The sequence below is a fragment of the Armigeres subalbatus genome, chromosome 2 (assembly GCF_024139115.2).
Source record: "Armigeres subalbatus isolate Guangzhou_Male chromosome 2, GZ_Asu_2, whole genome shotgun sequence".
Classification (NCBI taxonomy): domain Eukaryota; kingdom Metazoa; phylum Arthropoda; class Insecta; order Diptera; family Culicidae; genus Armigeres; species Armigeres subalbatus.
Window position 1 is genome coordinate 386,299,775 of NC_085140.1, and position 25,050 is coordinate 386,324,824.

Below are 25,050 nucleotides of genomic sequence, written 5' to 3' on the forward strand. Positions count from 1 at the left end.
TGCCCCTTGGATGTTTCGAAAAGTTTTCTGCGAAAATTCTCAACAACTTCCCATAAAAAATGAACAATATCCTCCGGAAGTTTTGAAGAATCTACCATGCAAGTTCCAAAAACCTTTCGCAGAAAATCCGAACATTTTCATATGCAAATTTCACACAATTTCATTTGGAAAATTCATTATTTTTTTTGGAAATTCCGAACTATTTTCTTTGCAATTTTGAACCATGCTTGGAAATTTAAAATAATTTCCCCCCACGAGTACTTCCCGTGGCATATATAAAAAATCCAATAAATATATTAGGGGAATTTGTTAGAATTTTCTTAGATTTTATTATTTGGGATAAACTTGGAGACGCATCGTGGCTAGAAATCGTACATACTGTGCACGATGCTTCGATCGAATAGTGCTCCTCATCATACCAAACTGACTATCTATAAAACGTTTACGAGACCTCTGCGGACAAGAGACCTAGACGATGCTCGTAAAGGACCAATGCGCACTTGGAGTTTTCGAAAGGAAAGTGCTGCGTAACATCTATGGTGGGTTGCAGATGGCGAACGGTACGTGAAGGAGGCGAACTGTCCATCATTCACATCACAAAAATCGGACGACTATGATGGACTAGGCACGTAGCCAGAATGTCGGACAGTAACCCGGTGAAATTGATTCTCGACAACTATCCAACGAGCACAAGAAGTCGAGATGCGTAGCGAGTAAGGTGGTTCGATCAGATGGAAGATGATTTGCAAATCCTCCGTAGACTGCGTGGATGGCCACGATAAGAATGGAAACGAGTACTGCAAAGGACACTTCGGCCGGTACAAGAAGTTGGTAAACGAAGGAACTGGTAGGAGCGAAGATGACGACGATGTATATCAACATTTAAAAAGAGTAAAACACAAGGTTCAGCCAAACACACGCGACGCAACTGCAAATCGTGGACGGCTTCTATTTGTTGAGCACCATTCGTGTAATATGGAGCTCAAACGAATAAGGGTAAAATCAGCAGTGATTCAAATCGTTCGGGGTTGTCAGTTTGAATATGAATCTGAAACATTCATTTTCCCAGCAGCTGTTCTAGATTCATTTTTTATACCAGTCAAATGTCCAAAAATAAAACTGGTATAACGCTCCGTTCTATTTTCTGCAGATTTGAACCACGATTGAATCACGAGATTAAAATATTTTCCAATTGTTTTGGTGTATGAATGCGTCATTTTATCTACGGATCAATCCACTTTGCAATTACGGCGCCTTTCTTGGCGCCAACATGATGGTTTCATTTAATAGAAAATTTGAAAAACATGAATAGAACACTGCTGGGGAAACCAGCGGGTTTGTTCTATTTGGCTCCAGATTCAAACTAGAATAGTGGTCGAAAATTTGGAATGAAACTGAATCACTCCTGATTTCACTCTAATGCATATTCAAGTGAAGGAAGACCGTACTAATGAACAATACAATGCTTTTTAATGGTGGCAGCTCCACTAGCGTGATATTAATCGCAACGTAATTGCGACATCAAAAAATGGGATGAAACTGTGGCAAAAGTTTGCTTCGGTTTTCAACTTCAAAATATTTTATGAAACTCTTCCACTTAATTCGCAGATTTCAATTTGAAAACTGATTTTTTCGATTTTTCTCCCCGTTTGCTGATGATTTGGAATATTTGCTGAAAATGTATACTCGTAAAGGGAGAAAATCATTCAAATCAAATGGTTTTGTGTAAAAATTCTATTTCGGCATGACATTTTTTTTCTACAATTGTTTTATTGCTTGATGATGAGTATCATATAAAAATTATGCCATAAACGTTTCTACCCAAAAGCTCATAAAGGTATTGGTTTGTTTTAACATGCATTCGTCGTATTCATCTGTTAAGATTCAGATCAGAACTTTTTTGTTTTTTTAAAATTTGTTGTTTCCGATGTATCGCAAATTGAAAGTGATTTTGGCCAAGCGTTTCGCTATCCAACCCACGAAGGTAAAAGTTCATGGTCAACAAGCTTGTGAAATACTACACGTTTGCTAACTTTGCGAAAAAAGGAAGAAAATCAAGATCAAGTGACCGGAATTTGAACCAGAAGGTAATCAATTTTATAAAACGAAGACATTTTATGTCGATTTGTGACACTAGGAGAGAAAGGCTTGCATAAATGTTGGAATGGTGCAATATTTATTAAATTCCAGCCAAAAATAACCAGCTTTGCAAATTTCACATACTGAACTATTTGCAGCACCGCACTCTCAAATCAACTTTCGTGTGATTGTTTTGCTTTCCTTAGCAACTAACCCATAATTGTATTCTATAATCTACAACAACTTTTGAAATGGGCGTGACACTAAAATTTATTCCTTCTGATACTTCGTCTACATACATAGCTATACTCAATCCAGTTGAAACCCGAAATTGGGTGCTAGCGAAGTTGGATTTTTCGCACAATCCGTACGTTAAACCTAACTTCGGAAGTGGTGCGCTGTTTTCATATCGCGAAGCGCTAATCAGCGCACCACTTCCGAAGTTAGGTTTAACGTACGGATTGTGCGAAAAATCCAACTTCGCTAGCACCCAATTTCGGGTTTCAACTGGATTGAGTATATATAGCTGTGGACGAAGAGTCAGAAGGAATAAATTTTGGCTGTTACGCCCTTTTCAAATGTTGGTCTAGTAATGATTTTTTTACTCTTCCCCGCTGAATTCACCAACTTTATGTACAAACAAACCTTGCAGACCCCAATACAAATCGATTAGAGGAAAAATCTTGCAAATCTGTCAACCCGTTCGTAAGTTAAATCGTCAGGAAGGACACCTAAATTAATTTTTATTTATAAGAATGTTCTTTTCCATAAAACTAAACAAACAGACTTAACATGTATTGCTGAGCTTTTTTTTTTAAATAAATTTTGAAATTCATCCAATTTTTTTCAGAAATAAAAAGGTTGATAACTTATTTTCGTTACAGTCCTTATAAATAAAACGTTGTTGGAACGACATTCTGGCAGAAGGCTCTGTGGTTATATTCCATTTAACTTAGCCCTGTCGTTAAACTTCTTTATCGCAGTGTACAGTCAGTGAGTGCAATATTTCACTCACCTATTAGTTGTCTTTTTTTTTGTAATTCGAAAACTGAAACTAGTTTCTCGTATCCGGTGAGATGCTTTTGAAATATGATCAAAATAATTACAATTTTCTTCGTAAACCAACTGAGCTTTTCTGCTGTCCTAGAAAATATCCAACGCTTCCTAATCTTTGCTGATATTTATTGACGGTGCATTGAAGTGTACATACAGCGAAGGATGGCACAACGTATGATGAAGGTGCACGTGTTGTTTGCATAAATGGCGCCACTGGTATTACAGCATCCGGCCTTTCTCTCTGTCAAGCGAACGGCTCCCATTGCCGTCGTATCGTCGTGATTTTCCATGCTTCACTGAAGCGGTAAAGATTTTCTGGCTCATCAATGGAATTTTACACATATGATGCTGTACCGGCGCGATTTTCATTCCAAGCTGGTAAAATTCCAGTCAATCCTTATGTACGCTCGATTGATACAGGTTGGTGCTACAACGATGGAAACTTGGTCCCATTTATATAGATGCCTCTTTCTACATGCATTTTCAAGTGCGGAAATTTTCCTGCCATGTGTTATGACGATCTGCAACTGTACTACATTTGCTATATAAGAAGTACGCACTACGTGCACTGGCGGGCCGGTTTTTCCGACCGCAACACTTCACGGACAGTGTAGTGCCGTCGTTGAATTTTGATGGTTAAATTAATTAGGAAAATCTGAACACGCCGACTGTTGTCGCCATAGACGTGGTTAGAACATCTAAATAGGATTTTGTCATGTGGTTCATTATGGAACTGTTCAAATTCAATGGATTTTTGGCATTGACACCATCATCGGAGGTGACAATGGTCATAGTGAAGGATAGAGCGTGGGAAATTTTCCCTTTACCATCGCTTAGATATACAAAGTTGTTGAAACAGTAATTTATTCCCATCATCATTAACATTGTCACCTCTGATGATAGTAAGTTTAAACGGGCATATTTTTGAAAATAAAAGGATAGGAAACACGATATTTTAAATAAATATCAGCTAGCACTGTCGATACACGATTTCGAAGTAATAGTATCATGTAAACAATATATGGAGACAAATATATAGCTACATAGATGAGAGCTTGCATTATACTTCAATTATTACACACGCCTCTGAATAATTCTTATTGGCACACGCAAAACAACGCGTTATTACTAGTGAACTTGTCGACAGACGGCCGATATTCCTCCCTCAGGCGGGCGTCAACACTCAAGAGAGAAGGGAAAAACCGCATATTAGATTAGTTGGGTAGGCGTGTTGCAGACAACCGAGATACAGTACTTCTGCTGCACTAGCTCACGAAGGCCCAGGCTGGGGCGGCAATGGAAAACTGCACGCGCTATTTCGCGTGTCTGGTTCGAATTTCCCACTACATTTTCCAGGTCAGTTGGCGCTCACTTTACATATTATTGACGATGAGAGCTGGAAGGGTTTTCCCAATAAATTACTAGGATTTCAGAATACGCAAACTGGTGGTTCATAGAATTAAATGCGTTCTCGTCGGGGATAATATTTGTGTTGTTGAAAAAACGTTTGCACATTACCTGCATGGCAAATTGTCTATTACTTTTATTTTGTCAAAAGGTATATTTATAAATTCCAATGAATTGGCTATTCCCGGACAACAGTATGATATTGATAAACATTCCACCGTTTCCAGGAATCATCAGCGGATGATATGCTTTCTATCGAGAATGCATTGCCATCAGCAGTCCCATCTCTTTTCGATAGGCTATCACCGATTGATTGCATTTGCTATTTTTAGCACCGAATCCTTTGCGTGAGTGCCCCTGAAAAATAACCGTTGAGTGCATACATTGAAGAAGGCCTGTCGATGCATTGCCGATTGAGCCGCTTCTATCCCGTTAATCTTTCTCATCCGGCAGCTGCTATCGAATATTCTCGGGTTTTTTTATCCCGTGCTCCATAAAATATGCTAATATACTCGGGTGGGAATTTGCCAGACGAGGGTGCTATCTGCACCAACAGAAGCCAAGGCTTTTGGTAAAAGTAGACTAAATATAGATCCCGGATTGATTGATGCACTGATTGTAACGATGCCGGCAAGTTATATGGCTGAAGGAAAACATGATGAAATGTAGATGGCTTTCCCAGATAGATTACAAGTGGAATTGATATGCCAGAAACACATTCACCCATGGTGCTTTAGTAACGCTGATGATGGTTTCCCAGCAGGTATCGATTTCTTGATATCGTCACTGAGGCGCATTGATGAGTTTTTAAGCGTAAGCAACTGAAATAATAACATTACCTATATTACTACAATGGAAAACAAATAAAAGTAAACATAATTTATTCGGAATTCAACATACACAGTATTCAAGTGGGTAGTATGTTGTTATGAAAAAACGGAAGCTACATGATGGCGCAATATTGCAGTACCATGCGTCTCCTCCATCCTTTTCGTTAGTGTGTTTGTTTTGGATTTTATTGACTCTCATAGTTATTTCTCTTATGTAAGTCGTCGCAAAATTATTTAATTTTTTTAAAATATAATTTTGAGTTGAGTTGATGAGTTTGGCCTACATAAACAAAATAAGGAAATTGGGGAACTAACTGACAACTGTCTGTGACTTCTGCACAACCTGCACCCTGCAACCGAATCTGACAGAATTGTGCTGCTAGGAAATTGAGACCAGCTGTGGAAGGTAACGGTTAAATTGCCAATGTCAGTGATGGATCGAATGAAATGCGTCTTCAGAGCCTGTGATTCAGGGTCACCCTTGAGTCCCTTTCAATATTATAGGAAGACAAGGCAATCGCTTATTTTGGTACTTTTTAATTAAAGGTGTTTCGCACCATCCAGTAGTCCATGGAAATAAACAGCCGAGCACGTTGCAGAATTTAAAACCTGATGGAAATGGTTGTCGAATAAGAAGCACACCATGAGCAACATGGAACGATAAAAAAGAAACATATTTGCGGATTCTTCGTAGCTAGCGTGGCTAGCGTGGTTGCGGGATGGAAAGGTCTTTGACTTAGTTCGACCAGACAAGGCAAAAAAAATGAATAAATGGGAAAACTTTTTTTTATATATCTCACTGAAACAAATTAATCTCATCTCGAAAGAAAGAAACATAGCCAGTGCTATGAAATGGCATTCATAATTTTTCAAGAATTTTTCTCAGAAGCTAGATACCAATTCATGAAGTATGTCGAATTTGTAGCTAGCGCATAAATATGTCTACAATTCTGTCTAACACGAAATTGCTCTAAATATGTAATCTGAGGCGTGAGAGGCAAAACGTCAATCAAAAGACATCATGTCAAATGACGTTTTGACGAATGTGCACCTGTAAGATGAAAAACAAGAACAATAAACCATGTCTGTCGTAAGACGAGTTACTATATTTAATTCACCCCCTTTATAATCTTTATCAGATACGAGCTTCGACTTAAAAGATAATGTCTTCAGTGTCTCGTATTTGACTCTACTCGACTCTACTAAACAATATTAAATAACTTTCTTTCAGAAACAATAGTCTCACTTAAAATAGGAAAGTTTTATGAAGGTGAATTTTTCCTATTTCTCCAATTATTCCTAAATATGGTATCTAATAAAAGTAACATTAATATGTAAATTTGCTTGAAATAAAAATTTCTCATAAAAACTAGTTGAGTCAAGTACGAGACTTTGAGGATGACATCAATGTTGAGGTCGGAATACGTAACTTTAATAATACAATCAAGTGGAAAAACTAAACGGGGTAGTTTGTATTAAGCAATAAGCAAACACCATATTCAATGCTCAAAATCAAAGGTAAATAAAGTTTTTCGCTTGTTGATTCGAAGTCAATTTACCCAAATTTTTCATTGTTTTTGACAGACGCCTCCATCATTCATATCCACATAATCTTAGGTAAAGCGTATGTGTGTATGTGCTACCCATTTTTGTTGTATTTTTGTAGTTTCATATGGAAGCATTTTTTACTTGGGTTGTATTCAAAAAGGGCCTGAAGTTTAAAAAAAAATTACAAAGAATAAAATGAGTTAAGGTTTCCTTTGTCACCATTATTCTCACGAACGAGTTGACCGATTTGAAATATTTTTTTCATGAATCGATTTGTCTTGAGATTCATAATATGTACAGGGGTTAGGGAAATTAGCAATTGCCTAAAATAATTCGATTTTGATAAAATTGGAATTATTGGATGCATTCTGGTTTTCTGTCCTCATTCTAAATCTTTGATCGGTACAAGGGCACCGGAGATGTTATGAGGTTTCCGAGGGTAAGATAAGCATGCATTTTTTCTTCTGCTTGTTATTATTTGTGACGTGATTTTTCATCACGTTTTGTATTCTCCCCCAGAAATTAGAAGTGCTGGCTGCAGATTGAGAATCCGTCAAAAGTACTTGGAGATATTATCACACTGCCTGGGCGCATTTCCTGTTTAATACCCCGGCTAGAAATCTTTTATATGGCAAGAAAAATCTAGCAACACTCTTAAACTTACTTTAGAAACTTTTTTTTTGCAGACATTGTTGTGGATCCTTATAATCATACATAATTTTTTGCATATTCTTTGACGGCTTTTGTCATACCTCAACGACGGTATGTGCAAAACTATTTGTCTAAGTATATTTGTTCTACTCGCAGTTTTAACTAAGGTACAGGGGTTGAATAGAATTATTGGGGTAGAAATCGGGGAGAAACAACTTTATTTTTTACAGAAATTCCCATAATAATTGCATCAGTTTTTCCTAAATGTTGTGAAGAGCTATCCATAGGGGAAGGCAAATGTCCATGGTTCAAACAAATTTTCCAATATTTATTTGAGCAATTATGGACAGCCCTTAATAGCATCCTTCAAGACTTTCTCCAAAACATGCTTAGAAGAACTCTACCGTAGCTATACTGTCGAGGCTGCAAACAAAACTGCCTCATCTTTGCTTGATGTCCTATCAATATGGGACAGTTATTCTTTTATGATTAGATTAGTATTCTGCCTTTGTCGTTCAATGAAGCTTTTATTTTTTCCTTATAAACCCTTCGTAAATTTGTAACAGCATACCCTAGCTCTGATAATTCAGTTTTTGAAATATCTACACTGAGAGTGTTACATTTGTGGAGTTACAAGAATTTGAAAATATTTTATAAGCTTTTGTAGTAGTTTTTGTAATTCACTCTTGACATAAATATGTTTTATCTAAAATTCATATGAGTTTTGTCTTAGGATTAAGATTTTATTTAGGATGATTTACTGCCGTTGTATGCATATTTGTCCCAAGTCCCATGGATTCCTATGGTTACGGGACATGTATGTATGAACTTCAGCTTGGCATATTGATGCATGATAATTATTTGAAACATCAAAATATGAATTTCATCTCATACTGCATGAATTTAATATTTTGAAGTTAGTTTTCTATGCATCTGTTTAGCATATTAAATGAAAAAATCCTCGTTTGTTGGTAGAAGCCAACCCGAATGCCAAATATATCGATATTCTGTTTTTACGCATGATTCACTGGACGACAAAATCAGAAAAAAAAAGTTTGTATCCACAATGCTCATGTGTTGCATTTGTAGTTCTCGACCTCTAAAATCGACTGGTTAGTGGCGTTTGTTGTTTGATTGAGAAAATTCCAAGATTATTTGGTCACAAAGTATGAAGAGGATCATCGCTTTAACGGCGTTGAAGCCACTTGCATGTTTGCATGATTGCATGTTCAGATAAGGTAAAATACTAAGTTATCACGATATTCTAAGTTATTGCGATATCTGAATGTCCCCATGAGTGTTTCTCAGGCAAAAATGGGCCTCTTAGGGGAAACGATATGTAGGATTATGAAAACTGATCTGCAGCATCTGTATATATAAAAATGAATTTCTGTCTGTCTGACCCTTATAGACTCGGAAATCACTGAACCGATCGGAGTGAAAATTCGTATGCAGAGGTTATTGGGGCCGGAGAAGGTTCTTAAGATGGGTCGAGATCCCTCCCCTCTTTGAAATCAAGAATAAATCAAGATCAGTCGAACTTAGGTCAGGTCTGCTAGTATAAGCATAAAAGCATATGGAGACGCATGGTACATTTGTGTGACTAAACTTTTTACGCAAATTTCATCTTATACGTTTTATTAAATAAATGAACAAGTTTCAAGTACTTTTTCAATATGGCGTATGTCGCAAATTGTAAACAAACCCGTTTTCAACAGCATATGGGATCAAATTCATCTAAAAATGTGTATACCTTCAAAACTACATGATAATATGTTATTAAAAATGTAAATCTTTTTTTTGCAAAACGGTGTAACATCATTATAGAAAATATTGCACATATACCGCTCAGCATAAAATGTACTTTAAAAACAATTATAGAAAAACTAAATACTTTAAAACGTGCGTCCACCTGTCCACTGATTTCAAAATTAAATTTGATGCTCGAACATTTTGATTTTCGATAAGAAAAACATTTTACGTTGCTTTTCTACAGCAAATGTTGTCGCATGTGCGTGAAACGTTTCAACTTGACGCAACATTTTGACGTATCAACGATGCAGCGTACGGAGCAGCGTAGCATTTCGACGAAAGTAGCACTTCCTCTGTCATGGTGACTTATCAAAGTGACGTATGTGTTTTTTCTTGTTGCAGAACGTTGTAACATATATTTTTATCAAAATAGCTGAAATGTTCACACGAAGTGCAGATTTCATAGTTAGTGATGCCAAACGTTAATGTACCGTTGAGTTAAATTCAATTGCAATAAAAATGTTTAGTTTCTTAATAGGAATAAAAAAATTTGAAAACTTTCAATTTAATTTTCTCAGCATGATCAAAATCTATATACATAATCTATATCTATATCTATATCTATATCTATATCTATATCTATATCTATATCTATATCTATATACATACATAAAAATGAATTTCTGTCTGTCTGAACCTTATAGACTCCGAAACTACTGAACCGATCGGCGTGAAAATATGTATGCAAAAGTTTTTGGGGCCGGGGAAGGTTCTTAAAATGGTTCGAGACCCCTCCCGCTTTGAAAAGGGGGGCTCCTATACAAATGAAACACCAATTTCTTCTTAACTCAATTTTGGGCGAAACGGAGTTCGTCGGGTCTGCTAGTTTTACATATTTGGAAAAGTACCAGAGAAGTGTGCAAGCATTTATATGGAACTTGTATTATGGGTAACTTGTAACCTAATTGCACGCTGGGACCTACATATTCTTGGTTACGAATACTGCGATCAAGAAATCATTAGATTCATGATTTTAAACAGGCTTTCAAACGTCTTCTAAGCGATTTTCACAATACTTTCATGGTTGTCTTATCCACCTTATCTAGTTTCCTGTAGTTTTCTAGTTTGTTATGTTTCTAGGGACCCTAATTTATTTTTGCTAGATCAGCTGGAGTAAGGAGTTGTTTCCTGCATTGCCGGGCGTCTGATTAAAAGAAACACGAATCAATGACGAAGCTGCCTACTGACTGAAGTGGATGCAAGTGATAGTAAATTCAAAATTTTAGTCCTTAATTCTTTGTTTCTAATAGTCATGCCAGGTTTGTCAAAATTAGGGTTTAAATAACTTCTTGCAGGTGAATATTTTATGCATATGTTAAACAGTTTATTTTTAGAAAAATAAATTCTTCAACCGCTTTCCAGAACTCAACAAGAACTCCGGCCCTTGAAATAATTTTAAAATTTATTTTATAAAATCATGCATTATCAAAACATACAAAAATGATAGAGCAAGTATTAATTAGTATTAAATTTGTTTATATACAATTTTTTTCATTGCAGTACTAGTTGGGCCGAAGAGTTCCATAAACTTGTTCCTGCGTTTTTTCCGAAATGTTTTGACATAAATCTAAACGAAGCATCGTAGAAACAAAGTGGTAAAAAAGAAAGCAAAATTTCACAGCAATCTGAAAAAGAGAAGATAACTGGAAAAAGTTCTTCTTTTCACTTTCAGGAAAACGCATAATAAAAGCCAAAAAACTATGCCTGACATGTTTTCTATGAAAAAAAAATGATAATATTAAAAGTTTTTCCTGAAGATTTTGGCGCATTTGGGCATTTTTTACAAAATCGTGCTTACGACTTTTCGTACATTCGGGCATATTTTTTAACTTTTGCATCTTCGGACAAGCACTTGATAACATTTTAAAATAGAAAGCCAAAGGTAAAACAAGATTATATCACAATTGCAACAGTTTCAAAAAATTTAGTCATGTTTCACAGTTTTGTTAGAAATTTTAGTTATTTTAAAAACATTCTGAACAAATATTCTTACTTCCTCTTTAGAAAAACCGTTGAACTCAGTAACACAGCATGATATAAATTCGTTATTCTCTCCTGCTGGGGCAGTTCCAAACACCACTTTGTTGGTTCTCAGCTCAACTTCACTAATAACAAATGTTATGAAATAGCAATTTTGAAGTATGTCTGCTATATGCAAATGTACATAATTTTGATTGAATAATAGCAAAAACTAATGCAAATTGCAAACAAATGCAGATGATCAACTGAACTTTTTTTTGCTGCTGCTGCTAACTAACAAATAACAGTTGATCGATTATTGAAACCAAGTGTTAACATCTAATGTTCCACCCCAAGAGCAATTTGGGCCGGAATAGAGAATCGAATTCGCCTTGAAGGGTAGCATGATTTATTTTGCTTCCCTTCCTTCTCGTCACCTCTCAACTCCACTGTGGGGAAACTCTCCGTCTAATCCACTCTAACCGCTATTTTATGGCACCATTCAGTCAATCGGTGATTTTTGTGTCTTTGTATACTTATGCTATAAATGTGCGGCATCACCGCGATCCGACTTACCTCTCTCAAGTGGTCCAGGTCGGCCTTGTTCCCGATCAGATAGGCCGAGGGTGAATTTTGCAGCTGGCGCAGCTCACCGAGCGACTGCTGGGCGTACTCGTAGCTGGCCCGGTCCGTGATGCTGTACACGATAAGGCATGCATCGGCCCACTGAATTTGCTCCACCGGGAAATTACTCTCGTTCTCCGCCGAGATGTCCACAATTTCCACGTCCAGCACTCCGCTGTCCAGGGTCACCGTCTGTTTGTACAGCAGATCTGTGTTGGAGCGGTACTCGCCGATGAACCTCCGCGTCAGATACCGCACGGTGAGGGCTGTACGGGGCGAGACGAGCAAAACAAATAGAAGAAAAATTAGGTCTTGCGTTTGGCGGCCGCGTCGTCGTCCGGTCGACGGGCCGGTCAAGTGTCGGTAAATTCCCATCTAGCAGGAAAGCATAACACCCTTCACGATTATTATTTCTCGGAAGGACTAGCCTTGTCATTACTAATAACAATATAATACACAATGATTCGGATCCGGGTAGCGATGTGTGGGAACCCGACCAGTAGATAGTAACAGATTTATATCAGACCTTGTTATTCTGTTACAATAGTTTTTCATAACAGCGGTTGTTATAAAACATGTACCATTAGTAGTTAAAATAACAAAAATTGTAACAAAATCTCTTCTAGTTTTAACAAAAACATTACTAAATATGTTATTTATTGAACAAAAATATAACTCGTTGTGTTACATGAAAAGTGGTGAAAATAGCTTGTACTATAACAAATTATGTTCTTGAAAAGATTCTGATTATCCATAATGTAGGCAATTAACTTTGTCCAGCTGGCTCTACTTTGAATGTAGGTTCGATAGGTAGGTTTTCGTTTATTTCTAATTCCTATCTACCAAAAATGTAGGCAATTTTTTTCGGTAGAAATAAACATAACACATTATGTTATAATCATGTTATGACGATCATGAAACTTTCTTTCCTCCATCTTTGGCAGAGAATTTATAACAAAATTATTGCAAGTTTTGTTATTTGTAACACATATTGATATAATTGTGATAAAATTTTGTTATGATTAACTGGTCGGGAAATTTCCACTTTGGGAGGGATTAGTTCAACCTTCTATACTTTTGTTCGAGAATGTGCCAAATAAAGTTGGTATGCAGTACATTAATATTTTGTGTTCTATTTCGCGCAAACAAAGAGAATATACCCAACTGGAAAAAACACATAGTTCCAAGTTTCAACAAATTCTCATTGAAACATGAAAAATAGCCCAAAATTCAATCAAACATGCATTTAAAGCAGCACCGGTTTGACAATAGCTTGTAGATCTTCAATCTCCAATGTATACTTTAATTACCTACAACATATTTACCAAGTTAATCATAGCAGATTCTCCGGTGATGTATGCACGTGACCAGAATGTGTCCGAAAGTGGGGGAAATGTACGATATGGTATGATAAATGAAGCACGCGGTTGAAACGCTTTGACAAACTACACTCGGCCTTCCAAGAGAAGGTAAATAATATGTTGTTATGCATTAGTTACATGACTCCGATGTGGTAACATATAGAAACATGCAATCTTCTAGCGTAACGTAGCGTAAATGGACGCAAAGGAAACAACCCTAGCAGATGTTTCATTCACCCGATACGATGTTTTTATCTCTGCCAGGAACGTCCTAGAGTCAATAAATTGGCTTTGTGTTGAGCTGCGTGTCCAGAACAGATGAGGTCAACAAACTTAGTGAAAGATAGAAAATTAGAATGAAAATAAAAAGGAATTTCTCGGCGGGATGAATGAGGGAGAACATTATGAACTTATTTATTTATTTGGTTGAACTTTGAACCATAATGACGAAAGTGACTTTTGTTCCCAACGATAGAGTTTAGAATGGTTATATAAGTAGTAGTGAAAATCTGATACCTCAAGTGTGTGCTGAAGCTGTACTAAAAGGTTATGATTTTCTATAAACAAAGTGCTTTAAAGAGTGGCCTCGTCGAATGAAACTGACAAATTAATTTTTAGAAAGGGGTTTAAGTTTGATTCGTACAGATGGAGACGCGTGGTACGACATCACCGTGGTAAGACATCATGGCAGCTGTTTGTCGTTTGTTGTTTCGCACTTAATAATTTTCATTATTTCTGTTTAGTAAATTTAACCATAAATGCACTTGGAGCATTCCTAAAACAAGCGGTTTACCAATATCTGGATATCTGAAACATCCAATAAAATATTTTAAGGACAATCCCCACGGAATCCAAAACTTGAAGCACTCGCGTTTTCGAGGGCACCCCATTCCAAACGGAAGCCACGCACAACTGTCATTTTTATTATTCCACGCATGCAAAGCTGAAATAATAAAAAATACAGTTGTGCGTTGCTTCCTCATCGAGTGTTCTGCCCTTGAAAACCCGAGTTCATTTAGTTTTGGATTCCGTGAGGGCTGTCCTTGATATGTTGCATTACCAGTGTAAATTTAATAAATTATGAGAAAATTAGTGAAATGTCTCCACCTGTCATAAGACGAGTTTTACTACAACGCACGTTGTAATCTTCACATAGATATACGTACTTCGATCTCAACTGTAAGGCCGTCTTCAATGTCTCGCAATTGACTCGAGTCAAGTACGAAATACTGAAGACGGCCTTACAGGTAGGTCAAAAAACGTATCTGTATAGTTTACAACGTGGTGGAATTAAATGGAATAGTACTGAACCTCGTCTTATGAAAGGTCAAAAATTATGTTAATACGTAGGGGATGAAGGGTTATAAACCGAGAATTCAAGTCAATCAGTAACTCAGGTATTGCGTTACTAAGATCAATACCCGTTCTGCTTGGCATTTACCTATTTATCTGTCGGTTTGTATTCAGCTAACGTTTTATAAACCAAACGACCGATGTGTGCAGAAAAAATGGGATCACTGCCAAAATACTATCACAGCATCTCACTTTGGCTTCCCGCAAATGCTTTCACAATTTTGCAACTGCAAAAATGTTTATTTTGAACTTTCATTTGCACCATACTTTCGTTCGTTCGATAGGTGCTTATTGCTATTAGGTGCTAAAGCCGTAGAGTAATTTTCCCCAACCGGCTGTTTATTTTTCTTTCCAAAGAGCATCTACAGTTTCAAAGATATTTTCACTGCAGATGGAGGATGGACACAGGTACGCTGTTTGCGGCATCCGATTGATCAAAGTGCGCCTTCATTTGCATACCACACCGCAAATTCGTATTCACAGACAAACGTTCGCAAACACTTTATTTGTTTTATAATTTTTGTTACTGCCGATACTTTTTGTAAAAAATGTTACAGGAGACTATTCTACGGATCTAATCGATCGCTTCACATTTTTTTTCGCTGCAATTGTCTTCTTTATGACTCTTGAAAAGAAATCACTCAACGGTCATAAATGATTGTCTGTGATGTATTTATTAAATTGTGCGGTCCAGGCACCATTGGTTCGAAAGCACTCGTGCAATATGATGCTAATTTAAAATAAGCTTCTATGTGGTGACCATTGGTCGACCGAGGGACGATGGCACCTCCCATGGTCCAGACGGGGTGTCACTTCGATTCATCATTCATCATCGTACATTGCAGTTGAACTTCTATATTTTGAAAGTTGTCCATCCCGACCCATTTGAATGTTAAGTTGAGCCGCTCTTTCTACGGTTTTTGTTTTCATTGGCCGACGTGTTTAATTTCAGAATGGAAACTTTTAGACTGATTCGCAATGCATTCGAATAGATGCATCAGAGTACTGTAGGAAGGCAGGCACGTGGCAGTGGGATGTTCAGAAATCGTTTAAAACTGATCTTGAGATGCGGAAAAGGATGAGATATTTGATACGTGGCGGTTGTTTTTTTTTCTGCATGTCACTAAGTGCAGGAAACGAGCATTGAATGGCGTGGAACGACTGTCTGGCGATGGAGTGACCTCTCAAATGTTTTAAGATTCTTTCGACGGTTGCTGTGGCAATGTGGAAGAAAACTTATTAATCGCTTGTGGAGAATGTCAATCATTGGAACCAGAAATGATTGTGAGAAAACTTGTGGCATTTTTCGTTCTATTTAAAGAACTGATTGACACATTTTCTTTCTAGCAACAAAAATGTCAGAAATGCTGACCAAAACCATCTGAATAAACATTGAGAAAGGTTTTTTGTTGCAAAACGGCACCTCAGCGTTTATTATCACAATAATTCAAAGATAGAATGTTCGACATTGTTCATTTCCTCGTCAAGTGGAATGTCGAAATGTTGGTACTATAAAAACAGATAAATTTCAAATTTAAAAAGTACAACAGTCCCTCTATAATCACTTTATTCGGAAAAGAACTTGAATTAGTTAAACAAATATTGATCAAGTCAAAACTATTTTCAAAGCATAATTAATACTCATAAGGCACGGATCTAATTAGGCAGCACGCATATTTCCGTCGCAACATTCAATGATTTGCCACATTCCAACTGAAACTCTTGTTTTCATTATTTTATTAGTACCGTTTTGATTCATATTCCGAACATTTAAGTAAGCACATTTTTCACTTCGGAGGTCTGTATGGCACCAGAACTAAAATATTCTGATGGATTAATTATTTCCATCGGGTAGCGTAAGAATAGAAGTTTTATATGAGCGCTTGATATTCATATTTTATTGATTAAGTAACTATTAATACAGCATGATTTTATTCTGCTAATCTTTGTCTCAAATGCCGAACACGCATAGTAAAAATCGTCTTAAAGTACGAACACTTTGAATCACTTTCCGAACACCACCTTCTTCTTCTTCTTATTGGCATTACATCCCCACACTGGGACAGAGCCGCCTCGCAGCTTAGTGTTCATTAAGCACTTCCACAGTTATTAACTGCGAGGTTTCTAAGCCAGTTTACCATTTTTACATTCGTATATCATGAGGCTAACACGATGATACTTTTATGCCCAGGGAAGTCGAGACAATTTCCAATCCGAAAATTGCCTAGACCGGCACCGGGAATCGAACCCAGCCACCCTCAGCATGGTCTTGCTTTGTAGCCGCGCGTCTTACCTCACGGCTAAGGAGGGCCCCGAACACCACCTTAAAAGCACAAGATGTAGCCAGCGCAGTTTAAACCCAAACTTGCGAAGATAATAAAAAAATAAATAATAAAATGAAAAAAAGTTAAAAAATTAAAACTCCTCGGATTTGTTAAAGAATATTTTGAAAATCCTCAAAAACATCCGATTTTTTTTATTGCCCCCCAAAATATTATTTCTAGTATGTGTGTGTGTGTGTGCGCGCCAAAAAGTTGCAACAAGTTGCATTCGACGGGGAATCCAATCCCATTATTTCCTACAGAAAGATGGCCGCATCGGACTATTAAAGCCTGTCCACGTTAAGTTTCGGACACTGAGACAATGTCCAATTGATTTGTAGCCATTTTATCACTTTGACAAGAATGAAAACATGCTCAAAGAATCACATAAAGCGGAAAGATTCAGCTGTCATGCAAATTAATCTCCTCAGTGATTTGTGAAACTTTTAAAAAATAGCGTTGGATGATGGGTGTCCGATATTTAACGTGGACAGGCTTTAGAATACTTGGTTGAACCAGAAACGCTTAAAATGCTTCTAGCTCACTTTTTAAGCTCTTAGTTTTAACCAATTTATTAATTGCACAAGTTGCATTCAACGAGGAATCCTGTTCCGTTGCTTCTTATTGAAAATTGGTTGGATCGGACTATGGGATCAGAAATTATGGTCAAAATACTACTTTTTCAGGCCAGAAACGCGTAAAAAAGTTTAGCTCACTTTTAGAGCACTTATTCTTAACAAATCTTAATTGATTCGACTAAGATGGCGACGATAGAGGTATTGGCTTTCAGTCTTTTGGGATCAAAAACGGTTTTATGTTTTCATTCGACGTTTCGGACACATGTATTGTTCCTTTTTCAAGGAGTTAACTATGTTCCGTTTTGTTGTCACATTAGTCCGGACATCATAGGACCTGTTTGTCACCACAATTCGTTTGTGAGAGGTAGGGCGGATATTTGAATTGACCCGGCTCGCAAAAACTTTTTTGTTTGGCGCCCTTTTTACTCTAAGTTATTTCGGCTTTTCACCCGAGCAGCACATATACAGCACAATACAACAGAATTCGGTTTTACATAAGTCACAGAACCTCGTCTATGACAAGTGTGTTGCTCGGGCAGTCTGATGATCAGCTAAATCGCTCTATAAATTTCTGATCTGACGTTTCGGTACCTTAATTCGACCTTTTTCAATGAATTAAAATGTTTTTGGCACCTTGATTGGTTCTTTCTCATAATAAAATAATACTGAAAACAACTAATGATTTTTATTGTCTGCTGCTTATTATAAATTATTTCCTCTCTGAAAAACTTTTCTCGTTAGATTTAATAATGAGCGAGAAAGGCATCATCATCGCAAGGTGGATTATTTTGGGATTTTGCTTCGTTTTGACTGAAAACTTTAAAAATGAATTCAATTACCAAGCCGCCTTATACCTACTGTACACGACGGTACCAATAACTTTTTACTGGAGCTGAAAATATCGCATCGTTTACCAGTTATAGGTCACACAAAGCCCAAATAATCTCTCGTTTATTACTTTATGAGAAATGCTTGGCAGCAAAAAATGAAAACTTAAGCTATCTGTGGCATTTACTTAATGGTCGCCCACCAGTTGCTTGGAATATGCAATGAACAATAAACGTCGGACGAAACAGAACAACAACTATGAACCGATTTTAATTCTTTCAGCATTTTCCCGAGAATGAAAAGCGTGGGTTGCCAATAACGAACTGGCCTGGCAGGAATAAACTGAAAGTTCGTCGTTGGCTACTCCGAATCGAACTTACTCTAACAAGCATAAAATAATGAGCAAAACTCGATACTGAACTGAATGATAAGCATAAAAAACGGAAAAGGTCAGAGCAAAGCCACATGCATTTGGATTACTTCAAAAACATGTATCGATGGCAATGTCAATCTAATTTTATATGTAGCAAAGCGGGGTGCAAAGTAGACTCTAGCGTTAACATGTTTTTTGATTCATATTTTTCAACTGAAGAGGAGTTTACTGCGGTTGAATAGTTATTAGATAGATTTTACTTCCATCAACAAAAAAACTTTGTTTGGAACGGACAGATATTCCTTGCGATTCAGCAAACGTCTTTATTATGGTTTTATGTTAGCAATTACGTTCAGATTTAACAACTAATCATGCAAGGGTACGGTGAATTTTTAACAAACGTACCTGGAGCGAAATAAGATCATTGCATTTTATAACAACTTATACTTACACTTTATAACAACTTATACAAAAAATCTTTTTGTTCTCCAAGCATAAGTGCTTTGAATAGGTTAAAGACATCTGTAACAATTGTACCCATTCGATTAAGAAACCTCCAATTGGGGATGACACCTACTGCGGGTGACATATATGATGATTGACAATGCTCATAACTAAAGAGCCGAGGAAAATTTAATCATTTAGAAGCCTCGCTCGAGCGGAATGTATATTACGCTGTCAATGCTTCGGGCAACCTCTCAAACGCAGTTCTTTGCCTCATGCGTGAACGATTCGTTATATCTACAAGTATGATGAAATGTCAACAACATTGGGCGAAAAAATTTGAGAAAATTTCCTCATCATTGATGGGGAGATAGACACCGTTGCGTTGTCGTCGGCTCTAGTAGTAACCGAAACCGACGACGAACTGCCGCCGTCCTCGTCGTCATTCTCTTCGTCGTCTGGGGATTAATCGTATCGTTGTGTGATGTTTGCGTTCCAAGCATTTGCCTTTGACCTGAATTTCTTCGGGTGGTTAAACCGATACCAACAAGTTGCCAAAAGGAAGTCCGTCAACTGGCGGAATAAATTGAATTTGGGAGAATTGAAGCACCATTAGACGATTTCAAATTTGCTGACAAATTCGATGTTGGAGTTTTTCATAGAGATAGTCCTCATTAGATAGATGTGGTCTTTGAATTTGAAAGCGTTTAATGGGGCAAATGCACATAAGAAATGGAAGATTTTCGTATACATGTGTACTAGGGTGGCTCAAATTAGTATGGGAAAAACTTTTTTCAATGTTTTTGATGGGCCGCCCTCTTATTCGGTTCTATTTGATGTCCTGATGCTCTGGACAAAATTTCAGCCAAATCGGTCAACGTTTGGGCAGTGCTAAACTCGTTGGATGTTTATATGCAAAAATGTATGCAGAAATATCCCAAAACAGTGAATTGCAGTTGGACGGCACAACTTACGATGAAGAACTATGATACTCACTCAGATCTTGAAGAATTTAATACAGAATGCTATGCAGAAAACCGCGAGAAGATTACAGTTTGCCCGGCTAAGGTATTAGCATTTCTCTGAAGTGGGGCTTGAGCAAATTTCGTTTCTTTTACCTTTGAAAAGAAATAAATTCACCCCTACAACACTCCAGTAATATGCTAATATCTTTGCCTAAATAACTCTAATCTTCTCGCGGTTTTCAGCATAACATTCTGTATTCAATTATATAAGAACTGAATGAGTATCATATGTCTTGATCGTAAATTGTACCTAATCTAACTGCAAATCACTGTTTTTGTATATTTCTGCATACATTTTTCCATATAAACTTCCAACGAGTTTAGCACCGCCCAAACGTTGACCGATTTGGCTGAAATTTTGTCCAGAGCATCAGGGCATCAAATAGAACCGAATAAGAGGGCGGCCCATCAAAAAATTTGAAAAAGTGTTTTTGAGCCACCCTAATGTGTACATTTCTATAGCCGAGGGCGATGTTTTCGAAATAATTGAAAAATTGTTATCATTTAGAATAAGTTACTGCAAATTCGTAACTAGAGGATTAAAACAACGAACGGTTAGTAGATGAAAAAAAATCACGTAAAAAGTCCACCATAAAACATATTTTGAAAATCAGTTTATGAATAAGTTTTTGACAAATTGCTAAGTGATCGTACTCAAATTACTAAATAATCGAAACTGTCAATGGCTTGCGGAGAAAAGTAGTGCCATCTCCAGTCATGTGCAACGACAAAGAAACCAATTAGCTTAGAAAAAATCTTCACTTGTTATAAGACGAGTTTGTTTAATTTCTTTTAATTTCACTACTTTATGTAGTAGTTGAGTAGTGTAAGACTTTATATAAAGTAGTGAAATTAAATGGAATTGTACAAACTCGTCTTATGACAAGTAAATACATTCCACTAAAAGCTTAAAATAATTTTCGGGTCATCGACGGACTTATCATAGTTTTATAGCACACTTCAATACCAATTTTTCAAAACGTCCTATCTGCTTTTGAAAACAAAGATTTGTCGAATCTGATAGCACTCCCACGCAATCCAATATCATAAATACAAAGGAAAAGGCTTCGACTACCTGTTGATGGTGTTTGTGGTTTGCGTGGGAGTGCTATCAGATTCGACAAATCGACGTTTGAATCTTTGTTTACAAAATCAGATAAGTCGTTATGAAAATTTTGTATTCACTTGAAGGGTAAATCGATGTGAATCCATAATTATTACTTGGGATAAGACGAGCTAGTACTACAGTCAAACCTCCATGAGTCGATGTTCTATGACTCGATATCGACTCATGGAAGAAAATTATTCCATATCATAAAATATTTTCTGGGTTACTGTGATGGTCCCTCCAAAGAGCTTTCCAAAGATTTCCTATTCCACATCTCGATATTTCCATGAGTCGATGGACCCTTCAATATCGACTCATGGAGGTTTGACTGTATCCCATTTAATTTCATCACTTGATTGCATCTTTGCACTTAATTTCTGACAGTTAAAACAAAAGTGGCTGCCAGGCTGAAATATCACTTCGAGATTTTGTTCAACGGTAGATGAATGGTGCATTAGTGAACAGATTAAACTCTTATGATAATGGATTTGCTGTAGAGCCGCCTACACTAGAAGAGGCTAGAAAACTCATTAAGAAGTTTAAAAACAACAAGGCTCCCTTCCGAACTTCTCAAACACGGCAACGAGCTGCTTCACAAAGTACTGACATTGTCAAACTGATACAACACTGCTGACTACGGTGGTCTGGACACGTTTTTCGTACGCTGGAAGATAATATTCAGTAGAAAACCCGGAAGAGGCCATTAGTTTCATGGTAGGCCGGGTACACAATGTCCAAGCTACCAAACGTTCAGATTACACTTGAGGGTTGAACTGAGAAGTTTACATTTGGTTCGAATATAGCTCTATTGTTCATAAACCGAACTTCACTCTCAATTAATACTTTTAATGAACTTGAAAGCTCAAGAAAAGTTGCTTATTCTTTTTCATCTGAACTTCAAAGTTCACGTCATGCTAATAAAATTATTGTACCGAACTTCTAACAAGTATTAACGGAACTTCTAATCAGCTTGAAAAATCAATATTATTTCGAACTATAAAGTTCACATCACGCTACTTGTGAACTTGTTTTGAACTTCTAATATTATCTTCCACGAAAGCACAAATCGAATTTGTTGTCAGCACATAAGTTCACAGAATAGTTTTTGATGTACTTTTTTCACTTTACAAGCACAAAAAAAGTTCAGAATAATACTTTGCACTTTTTATAAACTTTAAAGTTCAGAATAGGGACGTTCCGATACTTCAAAATATCGATATTTGATTCGATACGATAATCGAATCAAAGTATCGATATCACCGATATATTGGAATGAAAATATCGATATATCGGAAGATCATATGATATTTCAGAAATGAGAATATTTAGAATATATTTGTTGTAGTTATTCAATTACTATCGTATTACCGTATTACCCGTTTACAATAATTATTACAAATGTCTTCTTTTCTATTACCTAATCCAATCTGCTTCTAGACTGTACCAATCCGACAATCATCGGCGGCGGCATTCTTCGTAGTTTTAACCGGTAGCGGCGGCATTTTCGTCATGAAAAACAGAAAAGTCTCAGAATTTTCACGAATTCTTTTTTTTTTTTAAATTTTAAAATCTGAATTTTCACTAAAAAATCAATGAAATATTGTGAACTAAAAAAGGAACTTCTCTTAAACTTTAACGAGAAAATTTTCTTTATGTTTCACATGAAATTCCCTTGAATTTCGGCTGGAAATTCTCTTCGATTTTCACGGGGAAAACATTTTCATCAGAAAAAAAAATCAAAATTTTCATCAGTAAACCCGTAGAAATATTTTTCTCTTTAATCAATAAGGGACATTCTTTTGAATTTCGGAAGGAAATGTTCATATGAATTCAAATTGTTCTAAATTCCCCTTTCCACTCTCTTCCTTATTTCTAAAGATAATTTGTCATAGGAAAACGTCAAATATATAACTGAATTAAGTAAGGATTCAATGACCAGCGACATGACAGATGTTGCACAACGTCAATGCAAAGTGTCGAGTTGCCAAAACTATTTGTGATGGCAACGCACACCTCACACTATCTGCGCTAGCAAGAAAAATCATCTTAAGGACACTCCTCACGGAATCCAAGTTTCAAAGTGCTCGCGTTTTCGGGGGCACACCACCCGAGTAGCACACTTGTTACATATCAGTCACTGCGACTCATATGCGACCAAATCCAGTCATATTGGAGTTGCTGCAACCAAATCGATCTGATCTGTGATACTTGGGCGACTTGATACGGAGGCGGCGCACAACTGTCATTTTTGTTGATTTAGCTTTGCTGCGTCGCGTTGCTTCCGTATCGAGTGCTATGCCACCGAGAGCGCGAGTGCTTTGAAGTTAGGATTTCTTGTTTTTTTTTTATTATTTCTTTATTAAAGAGGCTTGCAGCAGTTTGGATTCCGTGAGGAGTGACCTTAACCATTAAAAATACGGCATTTCATATCCATTTTGAAGCATTTTCTTTCACGAAATACAATGCAATTGTTATTTTTGTGCTACTTTGTTCTGATTCAATATATCGATATCGAAAGCAAAAATATCGATATGACCGATATATTGAAAGCAAAATATCGATACAAGAATATCGGATATCGAAACAAAAATATCGTTAGTCCGATATATTGGAAGTATCGGAACATCCCTAGTTCAGAATCAAGCTTCATACGAACTTTTTGTGAACTTTTGAACTCAGAATCCGTTCGGTATGGACTATTTGTGTCATAAAGTTCACATTTAGTGTCACCTTGACATTATACGAACTTTCTAGTTCACCTTTTATCCTAAATGAACTTATGGTGAACTTTGATACAAGTGTCATACATGAAATCAACTTATGAAGTAAAATTTGGCCACTTTATAAGTCAGTCGTATGGAGCAGTGGTATACATCCCGGATTATAAGAGAAGGACTAGAGTTCAATACTTGTGGAGGTGCATTGTCACATACTAAAACGAATCTACGTTCTAGCGTATTTTCATTGAAATACAATTGAAAATAGTTGTAACAGTACATAACCTTGTGGTTTTTAGTTTTATTTTGTAAAGTACACTTTAAGTTCATTGTCCAGCTGAGTAGCACGCTATACAGGACTCTCATCGAACTTTTTGTGAACTTTTATGTGATTAGAAATCTGTTAGAACTTGATAACTTAAAACCCAATGTGAACTTGACAGTTCAGTTAACTACTCAGAAAGTGAGCTGAATAGAATTCTATTCAGGATCCCTCTTGGAGCAGATCAAGCCAGAAATGTACTGTTATCCAAACTTTTGGTTGCTTGAGTGGCTTTTTGCAGTGTAAGAAGACTGGAGGACTGGTTTACAGTTATTGAAAATTTTATTATTAATAATGAAATAAGAAACCTCGAATAAAATCTTTAAGATAAGAAAGCTCTATTTCACTAAATAAAATATATAACTTCTTTTTAATTTAATAACATTACTTTAAATTTATCATTTATTTTTAACTTTATTGGTATCTGTTAAATGTGGGGAAGAGTCGTTTGGCTGAAACCCATTCGGCCGAAAGCCATTTGGCCGAATGCCACTAGGCTGAAAGTTGTTTGTCCGAATATACCATTTGGCCGAAAGGGTCGTTTGACCGAAAGGGTCATTTGGCCGAAGGGTCATTTGGCCGAAAGGGTCGTTTAGCCGAGAGGGTTGTTTGGCCGAAAGGATTATTTGGCCGAGAGGGTCATTTGGCTGAAAG

At 36.7% G+C, this 25,050-nt stretch overlaps 1 protein-coding gene across 1 annotated transcript in view; it reads right to left on the bottom strand.

Moving 5' to 3' along the window:
* Positions 1 to 25,050, bottom strand: part of LOC134213170 (ras-related and estrogen-regulated growth inhibitor-like protein) — a 64,572-nt gene that overhangs the window by 5,072 nt on the left and 34,450 nt on the right. Inside the window, exon 3 of the mRNA XM_062691851.1 lies at positions 11,919 to 12,232. Coding sequence (XP_062547835.1) covers positions 11,919 to 12,232 — 314 coding nt within the window. The remainder of the gene's footprint in view (positions 1 to 11,918; positions 12,233 to 25,050) is intronic.